This window comes from Equus quagga, chromosome 3 (genome assembly GCF_021613505.1).
Source record: "Equus quagga isolate Etosha38 chromosome 3, UCLA_HA_Equagga_1.0, whole genome shotgun sequence".
NCBI classification, from domain to species: Eukaryota; Metazoa; Chordata; class Mammalia; order Perissodactyla; family Equidae; genus Equus; species Equus quagga.
Window position 1 is genome coordinate 97,434,737 of NC_060269.1, and position 19,265 is coordinate 97,454,001.

The 19,265-nt window shown below is 38.6% G+C and overlaps 2 protein-coding genes across 2 annotated transcripts; one reads left to right on the forward strand and one right to left on the reverse strand.

Annotated features, from left to right (window-relative positions):
• Positions 1-1,597: 1,597 nt before the first annotated feature.
• AREG (amphiregulin) lies at positions 1,598-11,741 on the reverse strand. The gene is made up of 6 exons (XM_046657595.1): positions 11,433-11,741; positions 9,841-10,071; positions 6,736-6,937; positions 5,856-6,011; positions 3,730-3,829; positions 1,598-1,870 (listed from the first exon to the last, which is right to left on the reverse strand). The coding sequence occupies exons 1-5, from the start codon at positions 11,491-11,493 to the stop codon at positions 3,736-3,738; spliced, it is 744 nt and encodes a 247-aa protein (XP_046513551.1). The 5' UTR covers positions 11,494-11,741; the 3' UTR covers positions 1,598-1,870; positions 3,730-3,735.
• On the forward strand, positions 10,067-15,370 carry LOC124236800 (uncharacterized). The gene is made up of 4 exons (XM_046655749.1): positions 10,067-10,105; positions 11,123-11,246; positions 11,350-11,831; positions 13,165-15,370. Exons 1-4 carry the CDS (start codon positions 10,067-10,069, stop codon positions 13,186-13,188), a joined length of 669 nt encoding a protein of 222 aa, XP_046511705.1. The 3' UTR covers positions 13,189-15,370.
• The last annotated feature ends 3,895 nt before the right edge of the window (positions 15,371-19,265 follow it).

A 19,265-nucleotide genomic window follows, 5' to 3' on the forward strand; every position in this document is an offset into this window, starting at 1 on the left:
GGAATATTTCAGCTGCTTCCAAGCCAACCTTCCGACCTTTGGCTTTGGCTTAAGGCCTTCCCTCACATGGTTGCCTGATGACCTCTTGGAATTGCAAATCTGATCAAGTTTCTACCCCTGATCAACTGGCTTAAATGGTTCCTCATGACCCAAATATGAGTTAAAGGTCCTATGTGACCCTGCCCTTACCACTCCATCTTCCTTTACAGCCTCTGTTGACTTCACACGTCCTGTTTCAGTAATATGGAACCATTATATGTATTTTCCCTTTCGGGTCATACTGTTTGATGACTTTGTAATTTTGCTTGTGCCTATAATGATCTTCTCTACATAACTCCTACTCATCCTTCTAGGATAATCTCAGGTAGCATCTCTCCAGGAAGTCCTCCCTGACTCATTAAGTCTGAGCTAGGTGAGCATGCCCTGGGCCCCCATGGATCCCTGGGACACACTTCATCCAGTTATTTACTGTTCTGTATTGACAAGACACACTCTCTCCCACCAACTAGGTAGTAAAGGTCTCAAAGTCAGGGCTTTTCTGTCTTGGACCGCTAGCATTATACTTGAGTCATCCACAATAAATGTTTAACAAATGAGGTTAAGGAAAATGTGTACTGTAGATGTTCAAGCAGAGGTAAATAAGAGGTTCTCAACATGGGCTGTATATAGGAAACGTCTAGGCATCTTTTAAAAGTACAGATGCCAGTGACACATCCCAGTCCATTTAAATCAGGAGCTCTGGGAGAGGGCCTGGGCATTTAGACATTTAAAACTCAAGTGACAATGTGCAGGTGAGACTGGGAACCAATTGGTTAGATGATCACTGGGCAAGGATTTGGTGAATGGTATGCTACAGAAGGATGGAAATGATGCTTCAGGCACCTTTCATTCATGAAATTCTATGAGACACTTGCTGGAATTAGGCTTGTTATTGGTCAATTTTGTCAAGATATTCCCTGCACATTATAAAGGTTGTTTTGTTTTGCATGTAGGTAACATACTTGTCGAGCCAGGAACCAGACTGTGATTCACCCCATTACATTAATGTTCTTCAAAGAGCACCCACCACAAATACACATACATTTATTTAAAATAATGTAAGAAAACAGTAGCAAGGGGAAGAATGAGAGGAATGGATTTTTAGATGCTTTGTACATTCATGTCATGATAATAAGGAACAAAGTCTCAAATCTAAATACTTCCTGGTCCTCTTGCAATGCCACTTTTGTAACATTCAAATCTATTCTTGTCTTCTTGTCTACAGTGATGATGGCACTGGGCATCGGGATTTGCTTTCTTTTATAATATCTGTGTCTACTGTAACAGAGGCAATGCCACGTCTTGATTTTAGAAGCTTTTATAATTAACAGGACATGGTACAAGTTCTACATGGAATAAGAAAGGCTGGTTTGGGATATCAGTATTGTGGGAGGACTAAGTGACTCTAGTTTATAACTTCCCAATTAAACTTGCTTTCAAGAAAAGGAATAGGTTTCGAAAATCAACATAGAAACAGTGAAAAAGAAAAGGAACTCCTTTTTAAATGATCATCTAAGGGTTAGGAGAAAAATACTGTAGAGCTCTGTAGTCTCGAAAGTTATATTCAAACTCTCAATCTTTTTGATTAAAAAATTTTAATGAGCTGTAAAATAAATACACTTCCATTAAATATTAAATAAATTATTTACAACTTGAAAAAATACTTTTTATCTGCATGCCGCTTTATGTACAGAAATAAGACTTAGCATAAAAAGTGACAATTGAAAATTTAAAACCATCAGAACAAAAAGGTTCTGTTTTCTTATGATCCACTGAAAAGAGGCACCAGCTCTTCATGGTTGTCACATGACAGTGACTCCGATCTGCTACCCTGTTAGAAAATACAACAAAGTGTCAGAGAGAAACTCAATTCCAACATCGCTTGAAGAAAATGTCAAAGAATAATCAGGAATCAAACTTTCTGTCAATTTTTTTCTAACATGTCTTATGAAAAATGCTAAGAGCTTTCAGAGACAAACTATCACTTTGACTTGAATCTCTCTTTCCTACTGGCTTTGGTTATATGCCAACTCAGGAGAAGAATGCTGATGCTCCAACCCATTTCATCAAATCTGCTTGATAAAGAAGCAACAACAGTCATGAGAAATAGTTTTCCTAACCAAATCTATGCAATGGACATAATTAAAATAAAGATTAAGTGGCTTGGTGCATTTATGATATATAGTTAATTTAGGGTAGTTAGTACCGAGGGCATAATAATAGTAGCTACTGGTTAATAGGCAGCCACTATGTGCCAGCACAGCATATTCCTTTTCCTAAAATCATCCCAGGACCTACTCTGAAAAATCTCAATTCTACTAAATAATCAAAAATCCACCCTTATTCATGTTGGTGGTCTTAGCTTCAGAACATTAAGTCAATACATGAACAAATTTTGATGCAATAAGTATTGAGCATAGCATTGGCATACATAATTATCATTTCATGAGTTTGGGGCTTACTCTGTCGTAGGCTCAGAACATATGACCTGCACTTAACCAATGCTAAATGTAGTGGTTCTCCAGGCATCTGAAGTGTCAATTTAAAATAGAAATACTGATTTAGTAGAGTTAGAATTTGGCTTAGGAATATGCATATATTTAACAAGCATCTCAAGTAATTCTTGCACCACTGAAGGTAGAAAATCAATGACTTAAGGATGTGACATCTTTCCTGAATGTCCGAGGAAATGGAATTCCTTCTTGTGACCGACTTTGTACGTCCTTGATCTTCCTGCCTTTGGAAGTTTGCTTCCTTAGCTGTTCACTTTAGGTATCAAGGAAACATCACTCTACACACCTTCTTACCTTTTCCTAGAACATGTCAGCTCTCCCTCGTTATAAGATAATTAAAAATAAAAACTACACAATATACTCCATCCAAGCTCTCTCTCAAATTTGTACCCCTTCTCCCTTCCTAGTTCCTTTCTTTAAAAGGATATTCAACCTGCTATCTCCATTTGCTCACATTTGTAGCTCAAGCATCCTGACTCTGGCTCCCCACCACGTGAGCTCAACCTATCATTTCAACCTTATCTCCCCCAACACCCATCTGAACGAGGCCATTTTTCACAAGTTTCTAAAATGATCTAGTCCATCTCACAGTATTAATCTTCCTTTCCCTTCATAATTGCTTGTCTCAATCTCATCAGTCCTTTGAGGCTCACTTCCAATGCCAACCTAGATACACATCCTTTCCTGCTCCCTAAATGCATCCCCAATGGATTCTTTCCATCCTTCTTTGGAAAGAATCTCATATTCCACTGGTTCCTTTTTTTATAACATGTATTTTGCTTCCCCTCATATTCTGGTTCCTTTCACTATTTTCTGTCTACTAAACACTAAGTCCTTTGAGAAGAGAAGCTGTATCTCCTGCCTCCTTATAGCCCTTATAATACTGACCAAGGACACAGTCCTTTCTCAATATTGAACTCCACCTCATGCTCAAAGCATAAGACTTTAGTGGAGCCCATATTCATAGTGTATCCATAATGAAGAACACCGATTTCCTCATTTTTCTTGAGATAACAGATATTATATTTTTCAAAATTATAGGATATGATATAAAGATATCTTTTAAAACTCACATCCCACAACCGGAAGGATGTGCAACTAGGATATACAACTGTGTACAGGGGGGGTTGGGGGAGATAAAGCAGAAAAAAAAAAACCCTCAAACCTGTAATATTACCTTCAGTTATGCTATGGTATGTGCATTTCCATTTTCTTGTCGAAGTTTCTTTCGTTCTTCAGCTTCTCCCTCACAGTGCCTGAAGTATCGTTTTCGAAGCCTTTAGAGAACAAGATATTCCACTGTCATCAAAGTTGTATTCATCCTTATATTGACTGGAGTTTTCACAAGAAAAGGAATTCTTTTCGTGAGTTCTTATAGCCCATTACACACTGTACTCTACGCCAAACCAAAACTTAAACCCAGCCAGAAGATACTACCAATGTTCTTTTGGGGGGATGTTTATAGTGACTTTATATAAACATATCTCCAGAGTTCTGAGTTTTAAATAAATGTGCCTTGAGATGCAAACTTTCAGAAAGCATGGAACACCTCCATACGCATTCTGTTTTGTTTTTCAGAACTTAGCACAGTTGCCATGCACAAGCAGACGAAGAAGTAGATAGTATAGTTTTACCACAGAAGGACTTTATGCTGGTACAAACTAATTTAAAAGATTAGAATTTTTTAAACAGGCTTACAAAACAAGTTGGGTTTTATTCATTTCTAACTATAATAAATACTTCCTTCCAGTTTTATTTATTGCTAATTTTTATTTTAAAAATCTTCAATGGTTTAAAAACGTCTTGGCATTGTAGAAGTCATTTTACTTTTAGCAGCTCTTTCATCCATCTATCAAACTTTAATATTAAAATCAGAAAAACTTTAAGTGTGATGGTTGGGAAAAAAATTCACTTATGAAAAAACAGAAGTTGTGGCTTAGGATAGCGCTTGTGTTTCAAATACAAGGAGAATATGGGAGAAAAGAAGAAAAGTCATTGCTTAGTTTAAAGAGTACCAACATGACAATGTTTTTCCACACTTTCCCAAAGGATTATTAAATATTTCAAGTTGAATAATTACAAGTTTAAATAATTATTTCAAAACAGCTTCCCTAACTGGCAATTTTTTTCTTCTATCCTTCTATGTCAGATAATAATGGTTTGTTTGAGGGTATCGCTCCTGAACACATTTGCATATCTCACTTGAGGTACTAACAGATCAAAACAATTTCTAGGGTGTGCAAAACAAGTTTAAACCACATATCAAACTTTATGTGTATCATAACAGTTTTTTATGTGTCATTTTACCATTATCTGATCTGCATCTAAAATAATAGTAAACAATGGCAGAAGATAACCCCTTGTTTCCTGAATGGCAGGAGCAGTAGATCATGGTCACGGTCCAGTTGTTAAAGTAATTGACCAAGACCTAAAATTAGAATAATGAGTCTCTTGCTTTTCCCAAGCTCTAGTAGCACATGAGTCATTACAGAGCCATTCATGTCCTCCCCCAACTTCCTTAATTCACTGACTTCTGTTTGACAGACAATGCCATTTTGACATACCTACCAGTGCCTACAATCTGGAACAGTCTAGCCCTAACATTCATTGGTCATGAAGTGAAGTATGTGATCTGTTATTGTGAGCTCAGGGAAGATACTGAAGGAGTGAAACAGTAATAGAATTGTCCCTGCTTCCTACGCCATGCCATATGGAGGAAATGGTTTCTTTCTTTATTAATTGGGTTCCCATATTGCATTTGACAGTAACAAAACAGGCATAAGCTCTAAGGAAATTGGTACCAAGCTATGAAATTCCTAACTCAGAACTTTACATTCTAATAGGAACAAAAGACGTCTTTTCTTGGCTCCTGGTTTGAAGCTGTTTGTGATTTTTAGCAGCAAAGCAGTATCTCTGACAACCTACGATGAACCAGGTCTTAATTAGCTTCTGGAAGGCTTGCTTCAGCTGAAGATATTCATAATAGATACCAACAGTCTGAGATTTGGAAGTGCCATGACATGAAATATGACATGAAACAAAACAATCAAGTTTTAAGTTCCAAAAATTTCTAGATTTTTCTATAAAAGGGCTTAAAATATTAAGTTTCAATGGCGGTCAAAGTCATATAAATTTTGACCATATTCTGTGATCTTTGTCAATGAAGGATAAAGATATGACCAAAGATCAGTTACCACCAATAGAATAATTCATCTAAAAGATGATAGCACAATGTGATAGAAATACTGAGAAAAACTGACCTGGTATTATTTTACTAGGAATTTTTAGGTTACGCATACTTACTGGATTGTAATAACAACAGCAACAGCTGTGAAGCTCACGGCAGAGACAAAGGCAGCGATGGCCGCTAAAGCAATTTTTGATAAATTACTGTCAACCATGCTGTGAGTCTTCATGGACTTTTCCCCACACCGCTCACCAAAGTAATCCTGATGACACCTGTAAACGACCCACATTCAAAAATATAATAACTGAAAGCATTCCTTATATTTTAGGTCTACTTTTTAGGTCATAAACAGCCATTCAATTCTAACATCAAAAAAAAGGTCATGCCATCCATATATTTGTATTTCAAAATCATGAGACATGGAATGTATTCGAGCCAAAGATCTGTTAGTATAAGAACAAGTTGAGATTAGTTTGGGCGTGATATTCCAAGAAGACACGCCTTTTCATTCTTTGTGCTCCTATTATGACCAACTGATGAGTCCAGTGACTCGTTAGGCAGCCAACACATTCCACTATCATTTAATGTGCTATCAGCTTTTTTAGGGGAAAGGAGGATGAAACAACATTATGTGAAAAGTATCCTTAAGTCCTTCTTAAAAAAGAGATTTTGTAAAATATATTTTGTACAATGATGGTTTATACCAGGGGTCAGGAAACTATAGCCACACGTCAAATTTGGCCATTTGTCAGGTTTCTTTACCATATGCAAGCCAAGAATGATTTTTACATTTTTACATGGTTACATTTTAATTGGTCTTATAAGTACATAAATAATGTTGACCCAGGAAGCCTAAAATATTTACTATCTGGTCCTTTAAGAAAAAGTTTACAGACCCTTGGTTTATATGTTGGAAAAATAAATGGTTTTCTGCAGCCAGGAGTTTTAGACATGGTGTTAGAAACATAGAATTCTATTTAATTTAGGAAAACTTACTGGCACGTTACTGCTTCCAGGTGCTCTATATATTTGCATTCTCCATGAATGCAGAAATTTTGGAATTCTGCATCACATGGATTTTTCTTCTTTTTGTTTCTTCTATTTTTTCCATTTTTGCCTCCCTTTTTCTTTCTTTTGGGTTTATCTGAAGTCTTTTCACTCTCTGTTTTGTTTTTCTTGGGCTTAACTACCTGTTCAACTAAAAAAAACAAAGAAAAACAAGACTCATTGACAACAGTCTCTCTTCATCTTGAATATCATTTCAGAGACATAAGAGAAAGAAGTCCCAGCAGTGGGAGTTCTTTGGGACAATGGCCATATTTGTCTCATTATTTAACACAATTCATGCACAATAATTGGGCAAACAGAATATCTGTATTGTGTAACACTTTAAAATCTGAACTCCTTTGTTATTTTATTAGCTTAGAAATATATTTTGAATTTACTTGTATCAGTATCCTTATTGATCAAAGGAGTTACCTGCCTAAGAAAATCCACAAAATATTTTAAACATTTCTTGAATTTCTAATACAAACCAAGTTCTTAATAATGAGCCTTAATTTAATTAAACCCAAATCACAGCAGAATGTGTTGTTATTGAGATGATGGTGATGAGGAAACTGAAGCTGAGTGAAGACAAGTAACTTGCCCTAGGACACACAGCTAGAAAGTGGCAGTGCTAGGGGGCACCGTCGCCTCTTATTCCCTCCCTATACTATGTTTTCTCTTGGGAAAGGTCAATGCCATTAAATAAAGTGGGACTTGGGTATTTTTGTTGATTTCATTTACTCATATTGTTTGCGCTGTCTATCATAATTGGGAATTAGCATGTACTACTTGAGGGTGGACAAAACTGAGAATTATACATTAGAGTTGATCAATGTTCTCCAGCTCCCAGATTACAACAGATTATAATTAATCAATACCTTCCAGGGGGCTCGCTTCTGTGGTCAATCTACTTGAAAAAACAGGAGTCCAGAGATATTTGTACTTGATGCTTCAGAGATTCATCTGAACTCTTCAGATCCACAGAAACATTTGTTCAGTGTTACAGTTACAGGGGGTATAGTTTACCCAAATGCTAAATATAGGAAGGAGTTGTTTCCATGTTAGAGCCGCACATTTTTGTTATACTAATCCCCGAAGAGGTTTAACTGAATAAGCATTTAGCAAACAGAGCCCAGTGAAAAGAGGAAAATGCCATAATGTCTTAATACCAGTAGTCATAATGGTACTGCAGCACCCACTAAATCGAAAACATTAGAAACATAGGGAGGGATATCAAAGATAGAACTCTGTGATTAAGGAAATGACAAATAAATATCGGGAATATTTTAGCAGGTTATTAAAATAACATTAATGATAGTCAAAATAGGAACAATGTCTAATAAGTGGTTATGCAACTTTTATATTGAAACTGTCCTCTAATGATAAAAAGGTACCACAAATTAGAGTAAGTCCTCTAACAGAAGCATTGTAAATGACTATTACTGCTCTTGATCAGATATATTACAAACTTTTGACACAGATGAATAGTCACTGTGCTGAAGTGCCACAATAGACATTAACCCCACAGGTTTTACAGCCTCTTAGAGGAATTCAGCCAACCCTATTTCACAAAGCAGTGCAATTTTAAGCACTAGCCATTTTCACCACTAACAATTTATTTGGCCTTTTCAAATGTTAACAACTTGAAACATCTTTAAGAGAAAAGTTTCTAGAATCTTGACAGTCTAATCTTACCCCTCTAAGAATAAGAATTATAAATGGACCCCTTCCCCCACCTTCTTTAAAAGCACAAGCTCTGAAGCAAGGGAGTCAAGTGGAGTAAAGCTATTCCCACCTGCCAGCTAACCCAGTCACTGTCCCTGTGGTACCACCTGCACTCCCTTCACCAGTTCTGGGAGCCAGACAGAGGGAGAGGAGTCAGAGAAATGAAGGTCAGGAGAGAAAGGGCTTTATGGCCTGCCTCCATAGTGGATACTCCTAGACTATTTAGCTCTGATTTACTGATGACCTCATCTGTCCTCAGACTCTAAAGTCATATGAGGGTAATGAACAATACTTACCTCTTACTTTGGTACCTTACTTTTATGCAAATGCTCCTTTTCAAAGATCAGGTAACAGCAAAAGAGAAGAAAAACTATGGGTCACTATTATTCACTGATTTTGTGTGTATGTGAGGAAGACTGGCCCTGAGCCAACATCAGTTGCCAACCTTCCTCTTTTTGCTCAAGGAAGATTATTGCTGAGCTAACATCTGTACCAATGTTCCTCTATTTTATGTGGGACGCCACCACAGCATGGCTTGACGACCAGTGTTGGTCCGCGCCTGGGATCTGAACTGGTGAACCTCAGGCCGCAGAAATGGAGTGTGGGAACTTAACCAGGCTGGCCCCTATGGGTCACTATTATTTAAATGACAAATGGAATTTGAGGTTAAATCATAATTTTTACAACATAAAGTCCACGCATATTTGGCCTTTAATATTCCCAGAAGATTGCATTAGTAGTAGTAGTAGCAGCACCAGTTTCTCAACACCCATTACTTAAGGGCTGAAGTCCAATTGCTCCCTTCCCATTACTTTTGTCTGTTCCCTTATTTGTGTTAAAATGCAAATATTTAGGAAGAATGGTCGTGGGGAGCAGATACAAAAGCTAAGACACAAAGTAGATAGGAAGACTGATGTCTACACCTGTCTTCCATGGGGGTCATGCGGCACAGTGGGAAGAAGCAGAGTATCTGGAATGAAACAGACTGGAGTTCTCATTCTGGCTCAGCTGCTTCCCGGCTGTGGAACTTTGGGCAAAACACTTAACCTTTTTGAACTTCAGTTATCACATCCGTAAAATGAAAATTCTTACTTTGTAAAGTTGTTGTGAAGTTTAGACTTAACAGACCTAAAACATTTGTTACAGCTCCAGACATATAGGACGTGCCCACATAGAGCTCTGTCCGTCTCAGTTCACAGCCTACCCAGGGGGTATGCAACACACAAGAAAGCCACCAGAAGATGCAGGGAATGGCTTTTCTTTTAAAGCAGCTTTGCTCAAACACACACACATCTTCTAGGCTACATTTTCACGTTTTCCTCTACTCACCTCTGATGGAATCGTCTACAATATAGCCGGATATTTGTGGTTCGTTGTCATACTCTTCTTCATAGTCATAGTCGAGACCCAAGGGCAGTTCGCTACTAGAAGGCATTTCACTCACAGGGGAGATCTCACTTCCTGAGGTCACCTCAAACCCATCAGCACTGTGGTCCCCAGAAAACGGTTCCTCTTTTCCAGAGTAGGTGTCATTGACATCCAATCCAGCAGCATAATGGGCTGTGGGAGAAAGAACAAGGGAAGAAAAGAAAAGGTAAAGCAGAGTGCCTTTCTCATCAGTCAGCTGAGTTCAGGAGAAATATTTACCTTCCTATATCAAAGCAGCTATTGCACATGTGCTATTGTTTCTGATTGAGTCACATATGAAAGCAACTCCACATTTTGCCAACAAGCAAACTCAGCTGTTCCAATTACAGAGCTTCTTTCATCAAGGTTTCCTTTTCCACACATAGTCTACATTAATTTCCACATCAAAAAAAAAAAAAAAAAAAAAATACTGCCGGGGCTGGCCCCGTGGCCGAGTGGTTAAGTTCGCGCACTCCGCTGCAGGCGGCCCAGTGTTTCGTTGGTTCGAATCCTGGGCGCGGACATGGCACTGCTCATCAAACCACGCTGAGGCAGCGTCCCACATGCCACAACTAGAAGGACCCACAACGAAGAATATACAACTATGTACCGGGAGGCTTTGGGGAGAAAAAAGGAAAAAAATAAAATCTTAAAAAAAAAAAATACTGCCAAATAGGCAAATTAATCTAATTATTTAAGAGGAAATGTCTAAATATTCCCATCACTTCACAGACAAATGCATTCTTGTTTGCTAGAATGCTACCCGTCCCATTTCCATAGACAGGTTCTAGATATAAATATCAGATTTCCTTAACACATGCTCACATTTTTAAAAGATTAGAAATATAAAATGTAATATAAATGGTAGTTGATAATAACGATTCTTACTGCCATTGTGTCATTATTATTTTTCTGACATAGAGCAGAAACTGGGGACCAGGTAAGATTTGGGGCCCAGAGATTCAAGGCCCTGTTTTCTCTCTTAGGTTTCACTAAAACAGCCTCAGAGCGGGGCTTCTGACTTCTCCGTGGGACGCTGTGAGGACCCCTAGGAAGGTAAAGGCAAAATCACTAGGCAGAAGAGATGGAGAATTTGGGCAGGAGGCTCAGCAGCCCCGGGTCCAGGACTTAACTCCTCTACTCTAGGATCTGCGGAAATCACGTCGCCTCTCTGGCTCTCCGTTTCTTTATCTGTAAAACGAAGGGTTTGGATCACCGCATCTCTAAGGTCTCCTTCAGGGGGACTAAAGTAAAAGTACAGGGATTCTCGGGCACCCTCTTCCTGACATGGAACGTCTGTGACACCTGCCGCTTTTCTCCTTCTTCCGGTGAGTAACCTTAGGTAGGAAGATACCCCGATCACCTCCCGCGGGACAGAGTTGGGGGTGCCAAAAGGTGGCTTTCGGTTTTTGGGTTTTGGGTTTTTTGGAGAAGCAGCAGTAAAATTCAAGAGGCGCCAGCTTCTGCCTGCCGTGGGAGAAGCGCCGGGCAGCTCAGAGCCGGGACGTCCTCACCTGAGCCGAGGATCAAGAGCGACAGCACCACCGGCGCCGGCGGCAGCAGCGGGGCTCTCATTGGTCCCTCGGCGGCGGCGTCGTGGTCTCTGGGGCAACTCGGCGGGAGCTGCGCGCTGGAGGGGGATGGGAGAGACGGAGACCCGGCTGGGCTGCGGTGCTCGCAGGCCCGGCCGGGCTCGGCTGGATGGGAGAGACAGAGACGGGGCTGGGCGGCGGTGCTCGCAGGCCCGGCCGGGCTCGGCGCGGGACGCAGCGCCCGGAGCTCGCCCCGGGACCTCTGGGCTCCGACTCGAGCGCAGGCACAAGGTGTGTGAACATCCCGGAGGCGCGGCGCGCACCTGCCGCTTTATAGCTGGGCGGGGGACCGCCACTGCCCGTGACGTCAAGGCCTGCGCGGTGGGTGGGGGCGGGCGGCCTCCCCAGAAGAGGTGCCTACCCCAAAACCACACACGGATGGCGGGCGCTCCACCTCCCTAGGGGACAGAACCGCTGGGAGGAAATGGAAATTAAACCCCTCGCTGCCAGCTGAAAAATCCCTGATCCAGAAGCGAGGGCGGGGGTGCAGTTGGGAAGCTCGTATCTGACCGTGAAAAGTCTCAATTTCTCCAACCATCTGAAAAACCTTCGTATACACTTTGGTAGATCTTAATATTATAACAGACAGGGATTCATTAGAAAAGTTCCATAGTAAGATGTAAAAGTACTCTAAGACCGAGAGTGACTTAAGAATGACAGCCAGATGTCTTTAACAAAGATAAATGAAGTTTATTATATGACTAGAGAGAGCGCCTCCTAATGAGGAGCTGGTTTATTCATGATGGGCAGTATCTCAACCAAGGGCTCTTTCCCACCCACCGCTGTGAAGTGGCCAGAATTTCAACCCACCTCACTTCCTATTTCTATATGTGGCCCAGGGTCCTCATCAAAATTAATGTTTATTGACCACTTATTATTGCCGAACCAGACGTTGAAAATATTACATACACCATGTCACTCAAAAACCTTGCTGGGGAAGCATCATTTTCTCTATTTTACAAGGAGGACAACTGGCAGCTTTACAAGGCAAGGACTTTACACAGCTGGTCATGGCAGAAGCCAGATGGATTTAAATTAATCTGACTCTAAAGTCTCTGTCCTCTCTGATAAAAGAATTTAAACTGATCTTTAAAAAGGCAGTTTCTGGGGAGAACAAATACTTGCCTCCTAAAGGCATAATCCTTACCAGTAGCGTATCGGCATTTGGATGAAAGGTGGTGCCCAAGCCTCTCAAATACCAAGATAAAAGGACCAGCTTCCAGGGCCTGTTTAGAACCTTGTAGAGCATTGAATCATGACAAGGAGTAGATAAAATGAAGGAAGGAAGGAAGGAAGGAAGGAGCTGCTTAATTTGACTTAACTTTGATATAAAGACAACTCTAGAACTGGATTTTTCTTAAGAGAAAAAAGCATTGTTCTAAGTGTTTTCTTGTCCTGAGGATACATATCTCTTCCCTGATTGTTCCAGTAAAACAGCCTTTTTAGGAATGTGAGTTAATGCATTTGCTGTAATGCTGGGAATTTTTTTTTAAAGCCGCTAACTTTTTAATGGCATGTGGTAGTGAGTTGGCTAAATAATGCCATACATTTAGGAGGATGAAATAAACACTTGTGAATCATGCCTTCTCTCCTGTTTGACATTTGTTGAGAGTAAACTTTGTGTAACCCACTTGTTTTATTTATTTTGCTGCAGGGGGACAGTAAAGAGGAAGATTAAACGATGACCAGCTCCTCTCTGCTCTCCAGAGCTCATTGTGGTGTGGTCCATTACACAGGAAAGTAATTCTGTTAGATCAGATAATAAGAAGGACTCTGAGTGCCGTGGAAGACAGGATGCTCTGTCATTTTGATTTTGCCTGTGGGTGTCATGGAAAGCTTTGTGGAAAGATGGAGAGGCGACTCAGTGGCGGTCCCAGCAGAAAGTTTAAATGAAAATAATACCTGATGACGAAGTGTTACCGAAAATGGAAAGTAAGACTAGAAAAATGGCACTGCCCTTGCAAGGTGAAGCCGGGTCCTGCATTGTCATCTTTTCTAGTGGATGAGGCAATTGTGATTCAGAAAGATTCAGAGCCTTGCCCACAGATTTCAAAAGATGATGGAGATTTCGTTTAGATTTCAGGCTGTCAGCCTAAACGTTTGTACCTTTCTGCTCTCGTAGGTTTCAATTTTGTTCTAGTCCTGTTCTTCCCTTTCTCTTACTCTTTCTTCTTATTGAGGTGAGTGCAAGTTGTTTATATCTGTTGTCAGAAATGTTTTGCTTTGTTTGAACTGAAAGTGGGCTCTTTACATTGGAAATTGCTCAGTCTTTTTCCCATTAGAAATGTAGAGGGTGGTCATTTATGTTGGTGTGGAATATAACATAGTGTCATAGGGGCGGAATAGCTAGTGTTTAGTATGAGCTTTAGATTCAACCAATTGGGTTTTCATATACAAATTCTACCAGATACTAAGTTACATAATATTTAAAAGACTCAGATTCCTTATCTGAAAATAAGAATAAAGATACCTACTTGCTGTTAAGCAGATCAAATGAGAAAAGATAGATAAACAAGTAGCACAGATCCTAACATATGGTGAGTACTCAATAAATGGTAACTATTATTATTAACCTTGACATTACAATATTTACATTACAGTAATCACATTGAAGAACTAAGTGACTCTTAAAAATGGAGCTACTCACAGAGCAAGTGAAATAATCTCCTTCAATATTTTCAAGCCATGAACTTTGTACCTACTTCACATTAAGACTAACCATTTTGAACATTTTATGGTGCATCATAGGGCGACATGGGGCGTCATCACCATTGCATCACAATGGCAGCACCCCTTGATGACTCATGGCATTCTGGAATATACGCATGAGAAGGAAACCAACTCTGCGTAACTGTAGGATTCTTTACATGCTAAGCTGAGACAAGGAGGAACAATTTTAAGAAATCTAAGTAAGGAAGCAACTCTTGTTTATCCTGATAACTTGATGGTTTCCTCATCTAGTATGAGGTTAACGGCAACTCTAACGGCAAATGGCCCTAGCCAACCATTCATTTTGGTGTCTAGTATCTGGAGCATGATAAAATTTTATATGTATAGTGGAAGCAAACTCACTTTGAGTCAGCTAAAAGGTGTGCTATAGAACAAAAAGTATAATTCTGTGTTTGTTCGTATAATTGATCTTGAGTTTTTACAGATAGTGCCAGGGTCTGAGTAAGTATTACACTATGGTCATTTTTATGAGTCAACACACAAACCCCCAAACTAAAATTAAGAAATTCTCTATAAGTAACATTTTCTATATTATTAACAAATGATTAGCTCCATTTAGATGTCTATAATTTTCTACTTTTCGCCTTTGAATGTATTCATGCTAAAGAATATACGATTTCCAGTTCCTTCAAAAAGAGGCCTTAAATGAACTTGCTTATTGGGTGCCTTGGCATACTAGTAAAATAAAATTATTTGCCCTTTATAGCCTTAACGTGATGGCTTTTGCAGAACAAGAACTTAGCAGATGGGACTGAAGGCAGTGGATGATTTGATACAATGGAAACTGAATGTCATATACAGTTAATTACATTTACACAAAAAACTGAATCCTCTAGGTCGTTCATTTACTCAGCCAATATATTTTGAGAACAAGATACTCTTCTAGGCACTGGGAATAGAACTTTGAATAGGTTGTAATGTCCTTGTTTTTAATGACCTTACTTTCTGTTAAGGGGGAACACATAATAAGGAAACAATACACAAAATAATTTTAGGTAGTGAGAAGTGCTAAAAGGGAAATAAAATGTGTGATATAGAAAATTTTGGATGGTGAAGGAAGATGATTAAAAAGAAATACAAGATAGACCCTATGCTTAAGTAGTTCATGGTTTCTTTCTAGAGGAAATGGATGGAAGGATAAAACAGAGAGGGTTATTCTATTGAACAATAACAGCAGTGTGGAAGAGTGGAGATAAGCATGGACAGGAATGAGAGTAGGATAGAGATAAGCATAGACAAAAAGAATGAGAGATGCTGAACAGACAGAGGCATTGAATTGTGCCTCAAAAATGTGGAGGATTTTAGGACATTGTAGAATTCATTCATTCTACTAATCATTTCTCAAACACTTGTCTTAGCACTGCTAGAAAAGAGCTCTCAGCTCTTAACTAAAGGTCAACTGATCAGAACCACCAGAGAACGTTTCCAAAATGTACACTCCAATCTGCCCTCTTGATTCAGGTTTGATGTGGGGTCCAGGCCTGTGTATTTTTTTTAAAGAACTTTCAAGAGTATTCTGATATGTGCCTCTCTCTGATTAAGAACTATTCCACTAGGGGATACGTGAGTGAAAACAATCAAGGTGCATTCAGAGAGATTGTAAACTGGTGGGGCTGTGCTTCATGTAGATGGACGTTTTGTTGGGAATGTGAAGGATGGAGAAATGAATTTCCACAGGAAGCATTTAAATAAGTGTAATGAAGACATTTATTTTACCTCTAAGAAACTCATGTTACAAACTGATTCAAAGACTATCCCTTTAAATAGAGAACTACTTTAGTGTGAGAAAAATATGTCTGAATATATGAAAAAGAAAAAAATCCACTTTGCATGTACTTCTTCCGGAACCAATTTGTCACATAAATGGAATCATATCAACACCAAACTGTTGCAGCTGCTCAGTAACTCCATTCGGAATCTAAGATCAGAAAACAGGATGTCTGCAACCATCATACCATCAACCATCATAGGAAATGTGTCAAATTTTAGTGTGCTATTAATTCTTTATAAGTTTAGGATTTCAGGATAAGATTTGGCATTTTATTATTTCAGAAAAATAATGTATTGAAGTAAGGTGATTGAAGTAGTCAGAATCCTATGAAAGATTTTTGCAGACTATCAATTATAGTCATTAAATAATTATATCCTTGATATTTTTATTATTTCCAAAAATCACTTTGTATGTACTTAACCTTTCTTTAATGTATTTCTACTTTCCTTATTTTCTTGCATTTTATTTTACAATTTATCACTCCAGTGATAATTTCAATATTGTGCGATGACCACTTTTTCATAGTTGCCAAAACCTTGCATTTGCCCTCTTGTTACCTAAAAGTTGATGGCATATGCATATCTCTAAGGATTAAATGATCCTATTATTAATGATCATATCTGATTTGTTTCTATAATGAGTTTAGGCAGTCTCTTAAACATTCATGCACTTTTAGCAAAGCGAGGCTACATTGCACATAGATTTTGTTGTATTTTCCCATGAACATGACGGGCTTTTGTTTCTGAGTTCAATGAGAATAGCAGTTTTTTTTTTTTTTTTTTTGGAGGAAGATTAGCCCTCAGCTAACTACTGCCAGTCCTCCTCTTTTTGCTGAGGAAGCCTGGCTCTGAGCTAACATCCGTGCCCATCTTCCTCTAGTTTATACGTGGGACGCCTACCACAGCATGGCTGCCAAGCAGTGCCATGTCCGCACCCGGGATCCGAACCAGCGAACCCCGGGCCGCCGAGAAGCGGAACGTGCGAACTTAACCGCTGCACCACCGGGCCGGCCCCAGAGAATAGCAGTTTTTAAATATAGGTGAATAAATTACTAATTTGTTGAGTAGACCACTCCTGTATAGTCTATCCTAGGCAGAGATAGGTTAAATCACAAAGAAACTGGCCTTTGTATGTCATACTTCCCAAAACTTTCTGAATGTGTGTGCTAAAATTACGTGGCCAGAATAAGAAAAAGTATTTATAACTTAATATGGAAAATACAGGCACGTCTAGAACTCATAGAAAAAGAAGAGTTGAAAATATAGTTATAAATTTTATAAACATCGTGTGTCCCTCAGTATTTTTCCTGAAATCAATATTTTTGTCTTAAATCTGGATTTATGTACTCCCAAATGATCTTGCTATTTGCAGATGTAATTTCACTCCTAGATTTCTTTCCTTCCATAGGAATTCCAAAAATCATTAGTTTTGGTCTCTTCTCAAGTTAGCAAACATTCCAACAGGATTCTTTAATGTCGAATTGCCAGATAACTTTGTGATTCTCAAGCACTATCTTGTGTGACTATAAAGAAATATTTGGCTTTGCAGTAGTATAACTGGCCGGAACTAATTCTAGTATAATGGTGGGAGAGGGCTACTTACATGATAGGAAAAAAATTTAAAGAATGTTTTAAGGAAATACAAATTTGGTCAAATGTTCCCATCTGAAAAACAGTATCTACTAAAAGTCTTACATTTATTGAAATAGAAAAAAATAGAAACTTTGGAAATATGTTTTACCTAAAATTACATCTTTGGGAAAATTCATGCAGTTTGCACTTTTAAAAGTTATTTTAACTGCCAGATAGCTAAGGATATAATGACTTCTAAAAATTCCATGTTAAATTTTGTTTCTAAATTTGCCTAATTTGGAGATTTGAAGATATGCCTATACTAATTTATAAAATATGCTTCATTTTTTATTTTCCTGGCAACAATATTTCAATCTGGACAAAATGATTAGTTACAATTGGATTTTCCTGGGAAAAACTAAAAGTGTATCTTCATTTCTGCATTTATAGATTTTGGGGGCTAATACACGCACACACGAGGAAAGAAAAAAGAATAATAGTATAAGAGCAAGTCTACATTTTTAAAGAATCTGTTATTTTAAAGAGTAAGACAAGAAAGTTATATGGTCATATATTTATTAATATTTTTTGAATGTCTGAAACCTGTTATGTAAAAAATTAACAAAACTATGTACAGTATGAAACTTTTAATACTGTATTTACAAACACTTATGTACATATTATATATAAATATGTATTTATAGATATGCATGCATAGAAGCATCCTGAAAAGATATGTTAAAAATGCTTATCTTTGGTTGAGGAATTGCTTATCTGTATGTCCTAATATATGTACAAAAATCATGTATTACTTCTCTTTTTTTTAACTTAAAAGCCTCAATCCAGACAAGAGGATGATTTCCCAACAAACTGATTTAACATGATTTCTGTAATCAGTCACATCCGTTTTTCCAAAAGAGGATGTCAGTTGTGAAAGAAAATGATCACGTGAGCCGTCTGCTTTTCCCCACCCTTATTTACCCTTGTACACTTGCTCCCACATCTGTGCTGTCCTTTGCTGTGTGGTATATCCAGGGAGGAGAGTGAGGTGGTTAAGGCTGTAGCATCTGAGTTTGAGACTCCTGGATTTTAGTACAGCTCTTCCCCTTACCAACCGGGGCCAGTTATGTAAATACTTTGTGGCTCTAGTTTTCTTTTTTGTTTTTAATATTTTTTTTTCTGCTTTATCTCCCCCAAACTCCCCCATACACAGCTGTACATCTTAGTTGCAGGTCCCTCTAGTTGTGGGATGTGGGACGCCGCCTCAACGTGGCCTGATGAGCGGTGCCATGTCCATGCCCAGGATCCGAACCCTGGGCTGCCGCAGCGGAGCGAGCGAACTTAACCACTCAGCCACGGAGCTGGCCCCCTCTAGTTTTCTTATGTTTAGAAAGGAGATGATAATAATAACAATACCTAAATCATAGGGCTCTTGTGAGGTTTAATTGCAATAATACATGTGAAACACTTGGAGCAGTATCTGACCTTTCATAATCACTAAAATCTCTAATGTATTTTTATTATTATTAATATTGAGACCAGTAAAGAAACTACTAGGAATTCCAATGAAACAACTTTCTGATGCATTTTGTAGACACAAATAAATATCTCAACACTGTTATAACTGGTTTCATAACTTGAGAACCTCTGCTTACCGTGACAGATAAGCCTGTAAGAATTTAA